Here is a 13182-nt window from a genome sequence, read left to right as displayed (position 1 = left end):
GCGGGGCTGGTGGGATTCTCAGCGGGGCAGGAGTGAGGATCCCGCGGGGCAGGTGGGCTCCTCAGGCGCGGCGGGCACGGAGCCGCCCCGCAGCCCCGCGGGCGGAGCGAAGGCGCTCGTTCACCGCGGGCAGGGCTGCGCTGGCACATCGCACCCTCTTCTCGCCCCGGGTCGCAGCATCTGCTGTGTCCTCCCCGTAAAATTCTAAGAAGCGTCGAGTGCGGCTTTGGCCTCACCAGGCTACTGGTGAAATTGAGCGCATGGGCGCTTCGCTTTCCAGGGCAGCTCGAGTGTCTGGTTTTTGGTTTGCTTTATTTAGTTGTATTTTATAACTATGTATAATATAGATGGGTTATATGTACCTACTATGTATTGGAAGATATATGTATATGCACTTATATTTTATATTTTATTTATATTTAGTTAATTATATAATTTTTTAAACTTTTGTATGTATTTATTTCTATTTTTTGTGCTGGGCTATCTTGTACGCTTATCTGTATGCCTGGCTGGGTTTTGTAACACCAGCAGACACAACCCTACCACGGCAGGGTGTGGCCGGGACTGGATTCCTCTGCTGCTTTTTATAGACTTGCTTGGCTGGTCTTCTGGTCAAAATGCATCACTTTGGATGTTAAATAAAAAGTGCCAGTTTCTTAATTTTGTGCCAGATCTGTGACTTGCAAATGAAGCTGAAAAGCTTATATAACATTTGCTGTGGAATGGAACAAACTGCACGTTTCCTTCTATGCAGCTCAAAATGCTGTCCTGCATATGCTGCTTCTTCTGTAAATACAGTTACAGTACAGCCACATTTTAAAAAATTATCTAGTTATTTGACTTTGCAGTGGAAGTGATTGGTAATCAGCAACGTGGGTTTTGTCCCTGGTGCTTGCAGCGTCCTGCTGTTGTCAGGCCAGCTCACAGGTGTTGGGAGTGTGAGGTGGTGGAGCCAGGCAGGGGCCAGGGCTCTGCTCACTTGTCACACATGGCCTTGCTGAGGGAGGGTGAGATGGGTCACTTGTGGCATTCTCACATGTGGCTTTGCCATGTTGTATAACTGAGCAGTGCAGAGTGCCTTTAGTCCTGTCTTGTGAAGTCCCTGGTGGTGTCAACACTGGAAGCAGATTTCCCCCCTACACCCCTATTCCTATGTGGGTTGGGGAAGGTAAGGCTCTGTATACAAGTGAGTGCTTTGGAAGGCCATCCTGAGTTCCTATAAAACCCAGTGTTTGTAGCTGTGTATGTCACATGTAGGCACATGCCTAGCTGTAATTTTGAGACAGTGTCTTTCATGTTTCCCTGTCTTTGGGAGGGGACTGGGGAGGATCCTTATGTGTTATCCTGCATTCTTAATTGAAGGGAACAAGCTGTCCAAGGAGGTGGTGGAGTCACCATCCCTGAAGGTGTTCGAGGAACAACTGGATGTTACACTTAGGGCTGTGGTCTACGTGACAAGGTGGTGTTTGGCCAAAAGTTGGACTTGATGATCTCAGAGGTGTTTGCTATCCTAAATGATTCTGTCATTTTCAGCCCTCAGCAGTGGAAGAGAGACACAATTTTTGCTTTCTTCAGCTAATGGCAGCTTTATACCTTTGAAATGGACTGTGACAGAATTCACTGCTGTCTTTTGCATTGTCGTGGTTTGTCACCATTAGGAATTACTCTTTCTGATGTAATAAGCTTTCCATATTGGGGGGCTTTTGAAACAGTTACTGCATTGTTGTAAAAGAGCCTGTAATGCAGGGCTGTTATGAAGGATAACCTGTATGACTTAGTGGAGAAGAAACGCTCTTGTGAACAAGATAATTTAAGAATTTTGGCTGAACTAGGGCTCTTCTAATTATTGATTAATAAATACCAAGCACCTTCACTTTTTAAGTGTCTATTCCTTTTAGCTTGAAGAAATTTTTCTTGTGTGATTAATTGTAGGAATTAATTAGTTCTGGGAATTGGTGACTTCTTAGATTTGATTCACGCACATAGTGAATTGGGACATCTATGAAGTGTGGAAATGAGAGAATCAGAATGATGGTGACAGTTTTCTTGACAGAAGTTTAAAATATTTTCATTGGGAAATAAGCGGAGTCTATTTTGTTTAGGTAGTTAGTATTTTTTCATAGCAGTATAGAGGGCTATTGTGTAGTACACATCTGAGTTTCATCTGTTGCATTTTTATTCCCTCTGTACTTCTGGCCTTGGTGAGAAGATAAACAAGATGTTTGTTTAGGATTTTTGTAAAAACAGCCTTGTTTTAGTTAAAGCTTTTAAGTGCAAAGGGTAATAACATAATCTGTTTGGGTTGCCTTGAAGTTTATTCTTCATTATTAAAATACAATTAACAAGTCAAAATTAGGATTCCCTTTGGGCTTTTCCCCTTACTCCCCTGTGTAAATTTCACATATCATACCAACTCCTGTATTAAGATGACATGAGACAGGTAGAACTGAATTTGTAGCTCTGACTTAGCTTCAGTCATGCTGCTCATCTTACTTGGGGGGTAGGACCCCTTTGGTGCCAATTGTTTACACGTCCAACATATTATAGTAAGCATATAGGAAAGGGTTTCAAGTGGACAGCATCCTGGGGCATGGGTATAGTGTGAATAGGTGTGGTGGCATGTTCTGAGCCAAAGCCTGCAGTTCTTTTTGTACAAATTCTTCCTAGAGCTCACACGAGTCTCAGACAACCCCCAGCACAACTCTGCCTTTCGTGCATGTTTTAGAATACATCACTGTCTCTGTAGTCTTGAAAATCATGGTTTATGATTATTTTTGCACGAATAGAGTGATTTCTTTTCTTGCCACTTGTGTTTATCCTGTCATTTAGTGCAAAGCTACAACTTGGTTGTGGAACTGTGGACTTGGGATTTTAGTATTCTTACAATTGCTAAAAGTTGTAAGAATTTTTGAAGACTTTTAGCTGCAGCTATTCCACTACTCTGCCTCCTGTGCAGCTGAACAGATGTCTAATGTACTTTTTGGAACAAATCCTCTGTGCCTCAGGTAGGGATCAACTGTCTTCATATGCCACAGTTCCTTAGAAATAAGGAACATCACCTAGTTGAAACATCTCGCATCTACAAGAGGAACACATTTTTCTTTAAAGTATAGTGTTCAGCTTTGTCACTATAATTTTCCCTCATGTATTCCAGCTTTCATCAGAAAAGGACATGAGAGTAAATTCAGTATTTCTACTTAGAATTTTCTCCAAGCCAACTTCAGTACGAAAACTGATGGAAGCCCAGGTCGTCAAATGCTTTTAATAACACAGGAGACTCTGTGTTACAGGGCTTTTTTTTCCTTGACTTTTCTCAGGGAAATAGTTCATTCAATGTAAGACTGAGGTCTGATACCACATAAAATTACAAAGTGATCAGCTTTGTGTTTGAATTAGTTCTTTCCTCTCTGTGGAGAAAAGTTATAAAAATTATACCATGATGAAACGAGGCATGCGTTTTTTCATGTTGTAGGATTATTTTAGCATTAACAAAATGAATATTTCATGTAAAAAATATTGAGCTCCCGTGGTCTAGAAGTGCATATGTAATTGGTTGCAAGATTTGAAAAGGCAGCTTGTAAATACTAGAGCTGACCAAAAATCTTTGATGCTTTTGGACACTATATGTGACAATAGTCACACTGATACAGCTAACAAGCATTCTTACTTTTATCACATTTCATACCATGTAATTTATATAGGATAGCCTGTGCAGTGCCTAAGCTTATTTTGGATGTATTATTTTATATAATTATAGCATTTCAAATAAATTTTGCTTTGCTTTCCGAAAGGTCATCAGCTAACTTTTCAATTTCTATCTCTGTAAGCCTGAATTTACAAAATACTTTTGCTTAGAGAACAACAGCCTAAAAACTTGACCATGAAATTTACTTATTCCTTTAAAAAAGTCACAGCAAAAAACCTTAAACCTACATCCAGTTCTTATCCTCATCAAGTTTGCTGATGGCATGAAGCTTACCAGTGCCATTGATACAACAGAAGGATGGGAGGCCTTCAAGAGGGACCAGGACAGGCTGAGAAATGGTACCACAAGAGCCTCATGAAGTTCAGCAAGTCCAAGTACAAGGTGTTGCACCTGGGCCAAGGCAATCCCAGATACAGATATGAGCTGGAAGAGGAACTCATTGAGAGCAGCACTGCTGAGAAGGACGTGGAGGTTCTGGCAGACAAATGCTGAACATGAGGTGGCAATGTGCCCCCACAGCCCAGAAAACCCAGCTGCACCCTGGGCTGCATCCAAAGCAGCATGGGCAGCGGAGCAAGGGACAGGATTCTGCCATTCTACTCTGCTCTTATGAGACCCCCACCTGGAGGGCTGCATCAAGCTCTGGAGTTTTTAGCACAAGACACATGTGGATCTGTTGGAGCAAATTCAGAGGAGGGCAACAGAGATGATCAAAGGGATGAAACACCTCTCCTTTGGAGACAGGCTGAGAAAGCTGGATTTGTTCAGTGTGGAGGAGAGACAACTTCAGGGAGAGAGGTGATGCTTAAAAGGTGACTTTTTACACACTCAATAGTGGTAGAACAAGGGGTAGCAATTTTCAACTGAAAGAGGGGAGATTTAAATTAGATGTTAATACATTCTTTACTGTGAGGGTGGTGAGGCACTGGGACAGGTTGCCCACAGGAGCTGTAGATGTCTGTGGAAGTATTAATGGCCACATTGGGTGGGACTTTGAACAACCCGGTCTAGAAGAACATGCCCCTGCCCATTACAGGGGGCTGGAGCTGGACGATCATTCAGGTCCCTTCCAACAGAAACCATTCAGTGATTCTCTAATAAAGTCTGTGAAGAATTACTCATCTTAGAGCACCAGCTATCTTCAGAAGTATTTTAATTTCCATAACTCATAGTAATATATTATTAAAAAAACCTAAAAAGGCACATAAAGGAAGAAATCTGCTCATCTATCCCCATTTCTTCGTTTCTACCAATGAAAGGCCTTCTGTGTTTGAAATGGTTCTTTTTTCAGTAAAGACTTGTGATTCTTTGTATTTTGGGTTGATTTCATGCTGTGTATTTCATGCCAAAGTCCAAATGGAGATGCCTGTGTTACCTCTCATTGTCTGACTTCTTAGCTGTCTTGCAATGATCATGCAGATGTAATGCAAGTTTGCATAAAGATTTTCGGAAGTTTTAATCTTAATGTCATTTGTTATTCCTCCCTCCACACAAATTGCTGTGATTTAAATGTATAAATATATGTAATTGTGGAAATAAAAGTGTCACAAATTCTATTTAATTTCCTATTACAATGTTCTCCATTAAAAAATTCTTCAAAATACTGTAAATATCTCAGCTTTCTGTATTGATAGCAATGTCTGTGAGATTCTCCTCTTTGAGATATATAATTGTTGGACTGTTTAGCTTTTAGAGAAGGTGCTGTATTCTGTTATGTGTAATTCCTTTTGTATATTTGAGTTCTTGAAGGCTGAATTTAGTTGCAATTTCAATATGCTCGTGAGATTTTTCCTGGGCCCAGGCTGTCATCAACAGCTAACTTCAGAAGGTCACTGCAGGTAAGACAAGGAAAAACAGGCTGGTTTTTAACATGAATAAGAGTGGGGATTTTTTTTCCATTTTCAGCTAAATTTTTAAGCACTTTTTTACTTCCTATCACTGGAGTGTTTGGACAGAATATATTTCCATCTGTCTGAGGTAAACCTTAAAATACTTCCAGCTCCTTTATTTCTGTATGCTATCAGCTGCAGGTCCTGCCGAACTTTCTGGTCTGTTGTGCTTCTCTCACCACTACTACATCACCAGCTTAAGGCAATGCCAACCAGTAAACAACTTGTAATCCAGGGTGGGGAACAAGGAAAGTGTAGTTACATTAATTCACAGTATAAAAACCATTAGGGTTGTGGAAGCTCACATTAGAGTCTTGCAGTGCAGCTCAGCTGACATGCAAGGCCATGTAGTGCTTGCTGTTGTACTTGTACCCTGCCATAACTCGTACTGTCACTGACAGATCACTGATTTCTCACGCTGCTGTTGATGACCAGTGAAGCGTGGAAGCTGGTAAAACTTCAGGAATCCAAGTGAGAAAGATTGTGGTAGAAATACATGAGCATAGTGACAACTTCAGTGTACAGATACCCTGTTTTCTACTTCTCAGCTCTGCTTCCATTGCCTTACACTGATGTACGATGTGTTATCTCCTGTCTGCCTTGGCTGTTCTGGGGGTGCCTATGTCAGAATTGTGCACCCTTGACCATTGGCTAACCAGTGTGTCAGTGATGCTTTCTCATTCCCTGCTACTGCTTTTGTAGACTCCTTGCCTATACCATAAGCAGGATGTTCAAAGTGTACATTCTGAGCCTTTCTGTGGAGAGCTAGGGTAGTGCAGGAGGAATCTTCCCCAATGACTTGCAGCTGTACTGATTATCAAAGACTGGAAACATCTGTGCCAGTTTATAGCATATAAAGAAGTAGGTTAGCTTTCCATCAGTTACGGGCGCTTGGAGATGCAGGCAGATCAGGAGACTGCTGGCTGTGCTGTGAGGAGGTGAGGGATAACAAGGTAAGATGTTGTGTGAGGGACAGTTAGGGGTTAGGGAGACAGCTTGGGGTTAGCCAGTCATGCAGAAGGAAAGAAGGAGTTAGAGCTATGTGAAACTGCCTATAAGAAAAGGAATCAATACAAGCTGCCAATAAGAGAAAGGCGTCAGAATTAACAGAGAGACCTATAAAAAAAGGAGAGGGAGTTTTATATGAGGAAAAGTTGTGTAGAAGAAAATGTGTAGAGTTTGTGAATGAAGACTGGTAAGAAATGCCAGTGAAAGGGCTGATGGTGTTACTAGCCCTATCCATCTTAACTTAGCTGTGACACCTTTCCTTGTTTGTGGTCCTTGGAATCTGGAGGAAACAATATCTGCTTGTTGCTGTTGGTTTCAAACCAGGCTCTGACAATAGTAGTCTGCTGGATTTCAACTAAAGAGGACTGTTATTGCCTTTATTTTTTAACATCCTTTTCCTCTAGGGTCTTTTTCAGCTTATTCTGCTATTTCCTTGAACCTCACAGATCTTTTCTTGACGTCTCATTACCCTGGATTCTTTGCCTTCAATCATTGACTTCAAGTGTTGGAAATCATAAATAGAGACTCACGGAGACATGTTTAGCATAGACTGCTGCTTGTCATCCATGTCTCTTGTGTTGCATCACTTTTTCTTGGGCTGGGCAAAATGCTTATGATGCATATCTGGCATGCTGTTCCAGGAATTCCACGTACCAAATGAATCCCGAGGCTGGAGCTGGCTACCACAGTATCATGTTGTTACATGTTTGCGAAACCAAAATTGCATTAATCTCTAATTGCAATGCCAAATTGAAATTTGTTGTTTAGGCCCTTTTCCAGTGCTGCACAGTCTTGTTTTTCAGGTTTCTCCTTCCCATTACATTGTTGCTCTTTAACTTTTCTTGACTCTGTGAGTTTTCATGTTTATGAATGTTCTTATTTTGAATGTTCTCTGTTCATATAAACCTTTTAGCATTGATGTTCCTGATGTAACCATGGGTATTTGCAAATCAGCTGTGCTCTAATGTATTCTCATGCTGTTTCTGAACTTCTTAGTGAAGTGAAAGCAAAGATTGAATTACTGTATGGGGCTCATAGAGATATTTGTCATTGTTTTTTCTTCTTTTTGTGGCCAAAAAATACCCACAGAACCACTTTTCACCGAATTCTTGAAAGCTCAAATGTACGTGGGCAACGTATGTGAGAACTCTGCATGCAAGTCTTTTTCTCCCTTTTGTCATCCGTTCTTTGAAACTGTACTTTGATGTTTGGGTTCTTATAATGCTACTAGGCTTTACTTCATCTGTTCATATTCAGCATAATTTTGATTGTATCAGAATTAGTTATAGCTTTTAGGTAAAAAGGCTTTATTTATTCTTTAATGCACCTTGCTCAGATAATTTCACCAAATGTTCAGCCAGCAAATTATTACTGTTAGTCAGAATGTAAATTAGAGGCTGACGCACTTGCCTCATCAGCTTACAAATTAAGCAGTTAATCAATTTTGGTGTGATATTCTCCCATGGGGTTTGTGTTGCTGACTCACATATGCTCAATATCTTCTCTTTTCAACAACAAGCAGGAGGGCAAATGAAGCTTGCTCCCAGCTGAGCATTCACTGGTCACGGTATTCCAAATCCATCAGTCAGTGTATCCTCCTGATAGATATTATTGTCTTATTGCTCCTGGTTACCTCTTTCCTGAGCAGTGCTGGAATACCAAGCAGACAATTAGATATGCATACTTAAAAGCTAATAGTGAAGACAGTGCTACAGGGTTATTACGTATGTTATTGATGGGGTAAACTGAACACGGAAATTCTGCTTTATGTCTAAATATTTCATACAGTGTTTTTGTTAAAAAATAATATGTCTATATGATTTTTTCAATAGACTTGCGATATTAAATTAGTTTCTAAGGAACTAATTTTACAATCCAAATCTGAAGGCAAGCTTGAGGGGAAGGAGGATAATTTGATAGATGAACAGAAGTTGAAATAATTTTTGAGGTCACAAATCTGGTTTACAATTTCCTCCGTTATAGAGTGATTAAAATAAATAAAACAAGAATTTATTTGTCTGCCCTCACTATAATATTTATTTTACTTCTATTGTATTTTAGGACAGATGTCTTCAAATTGTCTAACATTTGTGCTATTTTTTATTTACTAGGGTTTTTTTAACTAAAAACCAAATAATTTTCTTTGCCTTTGGACAAAGTTTTATGAAATCAATTGATCTAAAGTAAATTAAGAGTCAGACCTCAACCATACTATATATACCCTATACATCAAACCATTAAACTTTGCTTTTTTAGTGTTGATTGTTGACTCTGTCGTTACGTAATAAATGAACTCTGTCAAGAAAATCCTGAGTGTGGCATAGCCCAAGAGGGACAATCTCAGTAATAAAAATACTGTTTCTTCTACTGTGGTTCTAGCATTCACCAAATTGGGAGTCCAGCCAGGCCTTATCAAGCATCATTATACATAATTGAGGACAGGGTGTGGATTTGTTTGGGGTTTTTTTTTAAACAAGTCATCAGTTCCTAAAGGCTTCTGTAGGCATCCAGCCAGTTCCTTAGTATCTACACAATGTTATGGAAGTAAACAAGGAACTCAAAGTGAGCCACTGGGGAAAGAATCATATGGCTACCACTTTGGGTAACTGGGTTGGTTTGCAGCATGAAAGTGTTTAATCAGGTGGTTTATTCATCCTGCCCACTGTTAAAACCTCTCTGTGCCATGTTTGATTGCCCATTAATGTCACTTTAATTTTCATACTTGCTGCTGTCTAAATTTAAATCTTACTTGCAGCCCTTCTCTGCGAGGTGTAGCTTTGAGCTCTGCAGTTGGTAGCATGTTAAACCTCTTTCTTTTTTTATTCCCTTTTCCCCTCTCTGTACTTCTGTTGTGCTTTAGAAATATTACCTACTTTTTAGCTTCTGAAAGTGCACGAGTCTTAGCCACATGCGAAGTAACTGCAAAGTGCAGAATGCTGTTGACAAATGCATCTGCTGTGTCTTAGTTCAGAAAAATAATTCTGTGTTACTTGAGTCTGTGACAGGAAGGGGAAAAGCAAGGGATAAATGGAGGAGTGGATTCCTGTAACTACCTAAGGAGTGCAGAAGAAATAATAATGCAGGAAACAAGTAATACGAGGAGAAAATGAGCTTTATGATGTTGGTTTGAGGATGGGAAGTTAAACTTTCCTGTGCTTACTGTTGGGGTGTACAGCTAGATGAATGCCTCTCCAGTTTCTCCATTCCCAGGTGATAAAGGTACCCCACACTATGTGGCACCAAAAAAAGAAAAATCCCCTTTTAGAAAGGTTGGAGTAGAAATGCCTAATTTTTAATTTGCTTAAGTAATGCTATTTTTCTGTGCAAAATTTGTGTTTTAGGATACAGTTTTTGGAATCATAGTGCAAGAAAGTCATAGAATGGTGTGGGATGGAAAGGAAAAGGACATGTAATCCAACCCCTTCTGCAGTAGGCAGGGACACCTTTGACTAGAGCAGGTTGCTCTGAGCAACCAGTTATGTTTTGAGAGGTGAAGGAACAGTGAAGTAGTATTACTTGTGCTGACTCCTGAAGTTCAGCTTTGAATTGTCTTCAATCAAATAGTAGCTCCTATGTGCACAGTGATATGCACACAGTGTTTTCTGGTAACCATCAAACCTTTCTGAAGCAATTCTGAATCTGAAATGTGATAATGCTTACAAAAGCTGTAATGTGATTTTATATTTTTTTCCCCATTCTGTTCTTGCTGTTTGCAGACTTTCAGGTCTGAAAACACCTCATTTTCTCAATGGATTTAGCTAAGGGATTTATCTTCTAATCTCTATGAAATACGAGCTGGTGGGTTCTTAGGGGTTTTTTTGTTTTTTTGTTTTTTTTTTTTTTAACTTTTTAGGAGTAGGAAGAATAATTGGAGATGTTTCTCCAGATTCTGAGATTAGCCAAAGAGAAGCAAAGGGGAGGAAGGAATGTGTGGGTAAACAAGAAAGAGTTTGAGAAGAGTACAGAAGTCTATTTTATTTCTCTAAGCTGGATAATACTTGGTTTTGCTTGGTAATGTTTTTTTAACTCCCCAGTGTTTTCATCTCCCCAGTGTTTTTTTTTTAATCTTCAGTGTACAGGTCTTATTTTCATTGTCTTGATCACTTTCCTAGAAGTCCTGCATGGTCAGACACATAGCTGTCCATTTTTCCACAGTTTAATCTTACTGAACCATGAGAAAAATTGTGTACTATGAAATGTGTATTTTGGGTAGACTAGGTAGGTGAACCTTCCCAAACTTGAGACCTCTAGACCTGAAAACAATCTTAAGTGAAAACATACATGTAGAAGTGTTCACCTGATTTTGCAAATGGATGTGCACTGTGTATTACAATGTTAATTATTAGTTCCAAATTAGTTACAAATATGCTGGATTTATTCTTTGGGCCTTCTTGGGAAGAATGGTGTTGCAATATGCTTTTTGGGACTGCCTCAGTTATCTCCATAGAGATATCAAAAAGCAGAAATCTTATTTTTCTCTTACAACGTGCTGGTCATGTTTGCCCTCTAACCCAGAAAATGCAGTGTGAAGTACAAACAACAGAACTAATGGAGAATATGCTCCACCCCAGTTTGTTAATCTAGCAAAAGCATTTGTGAGTTCATGTTTTATTTGAGATACCCTGGCCTCTCCTCTTGCCATGTAGCCAAGTTCCAGCCTGGGGAAGCCTTCCGACCACAGAAGGAATGCATGTTCAAAACTTCTGCAAGCAGTTTGACAATTTTAGTGCTGTAACATTGTGAGAAAATTCACATGCCAAGAACTTTTCAGAATATCTGGCACTCTGAGAGCTTCACCTTCTCCTATCCTTTCACACTCAGGGTCTTGACTATCATCTTAATTTTCTGGAAAGAGAGAGAATTATTAAGAGATAGAATTAACATTTCTACTCTGATAACTGCAGTGTGGTTTAGCGTCTGTTGCATTCTATACATTTCCTTTTGCTCCCAGAGGCTGATATTTCTGCACAGTCTTATGATGACTGATGTCACTTCAAACTCTCCAAGATTGTACCTTCACCAAAGCCAAATGTCGCTGCAAGCTCTCTCAGGGGATGTCAAAAAAATCTCTCTTCTTGGAATCTTCCTTCTTGCCTGGAGAACATACTAGAGGAATATTCACTTTGAAAAATGCAGATGTATTGTATTCTAGTCAATGGAGCCTGGACAGAAATCTGGCTGATTTGCTGCTATGTGCTTTACTTGTTCTGAGCTGAATTGTTCTCTAAGCTTCATGGATGTAACCTCAAAATGTGTTTAGTCCTCATCTTTTTGGTTTTGGGTGGGAATGTTGTGCAGAGTGAAGAGAAGAATGAATGTTCAGTAAGCACCAATTAAAAAATTAGTCCACATTTGACTGAATATTGTTTCTCTACAGACAATCTTTTTTATGTTTATGAATTTAAGAACAGTAGAATTTTATGGAAATGCTACCATTAGTTTTTTTCAGAGATATGATGTGAGATTAGATGCATCTTTTGTCTGGCAATATATTTATTAGCTGGATGATTTGGTTCTGATAACTTTAGAAATAGTGAGTGTTATGTCCAGACAGGAAAACAAGAATAATTTAAGTAGTTCTGAGGGGATTTAGTAGATGTAACAATCAATTCTAAACTCCTATCTCTTTAACTGCACTACAGCTTCTTTTTGCAAATATACAGGTATAACATTACTATTCATGCATAAAATGGTATTTATAATGTTGCAAAATACTAACAATTTATAATACTTGATTTTGTCTCGTCATTGACTAGTGACAGCAGATCTGGTGGATCAAATTGGAATAAACAGACTTCTGTAGACTTTATGATCTCAGTTTGGAGGCTAGATTTCAAGATTCTGTGTGTTTGCTACTGTACTCTGCAGCTTTATAAAGTAAACATGTCTAACCTGTGCTTTTTCTTCAGTTGAAATACATGAGGGGCTTATGTTGCATCATATTGGGAGGAAAGTATTGATAAGACCTTCAACAGGAAGTAGATCTCTAAAAGAAATTTCTTGATCTGAAACAGAATTTTGTTCATTTTCAGAACATGCCACATGTTTAGCTCTTAAGAGAAGCGTCCTGAAGAGATGTGAAACTTTTAGTGTTCATGAGTCAGCAGTTGCCAGCTCCTCTGCTGTTTGAAGGGCGGCAGAGTTGATGGTGGTGTAGAGAGGAGCAATTAGAGTGGTCAGTGATGGAACAACTACCTTGAGGAGAGATTAAGAAGGCTGAGACTCCTGCAAGAGTGTAGGAGGCTGGGGGCTTTGACTATTTGTAAAAGCATGAAGGTAGTAGGTAAGTTGAATGCATTAGGTATTCACCAGAACTTGTGAGACTTGAGCTAGCAGGCATTTACTGTAACTAGCAGATTAATTTAAAATAGAGCACATATTTCTTTAAGTAGGAGGTGAACTGCTACTGGTGCAGGAATTCTGATGGCAGAATATTAACAGATTTGAAAAAGTGTTAGACAAATTTGTATGCAATAAATCTATAAATAAATAGTGACAGGAACAAATAAAGATGTGTCTCAAACACCTTGCTGTTACCAGTGTGGATTCTGAACATATGCAAGATAAAAAGATTACATA

At 39.4% G+C, this 13182-nt stretch overlaps 1 protein-coding gene across 4 annotated transcripts in view; it reads left to right on the top strand.

The window, feature by feature from the left end:
- Window positions 1–13182, top strand: part of SH3YL1 (SH3 and SYLF domain containing 1) — a 51525-nt gene that overhangs the window by 80 nt on the left and 38263 nt on the right. Inside the window, exon 1 of one of the 4 annotated variants that reach the window (XM_033054161.2) lies at window positions 12652–12886. The exons of 2 other annotated variants lie outside the window; for them this stretch is intronic. In XM_033054161.2, the coding sequence (XP_032910052.1) occupies window positions 12874–12886 (13 nt within the window). In that variant the 5' untranslated portion in view covers window positions 12652–12873. Of the gene's footprint in view, window positions 1–12651; window positions 12887–13182 lie in introns of those variants that run through there. One more of the 4 variants, XM_033054164.2, reaches the window with a different exon arrangement.

This window comes from Catharus ustulatus, chromosome 3 (assembly GCF_009819885.2).
Source record: "Catharus ustulatus isolate bCatUst1 chromosome 3, bCatUst1.pri.v2, whole genome shotgun sequence".
Classification (NCBI taxonomy): domain Eukaryota; kingdom Metazoa; phylum Chordata; class Aves; order Passeriformes; family Turdidae; genus Catharus; species Catharus ustulatus.
Note: the sequence above shows the minus strand (reverse complement) of the source record. Positions and strands in the feature narration are given on the sequence as shown.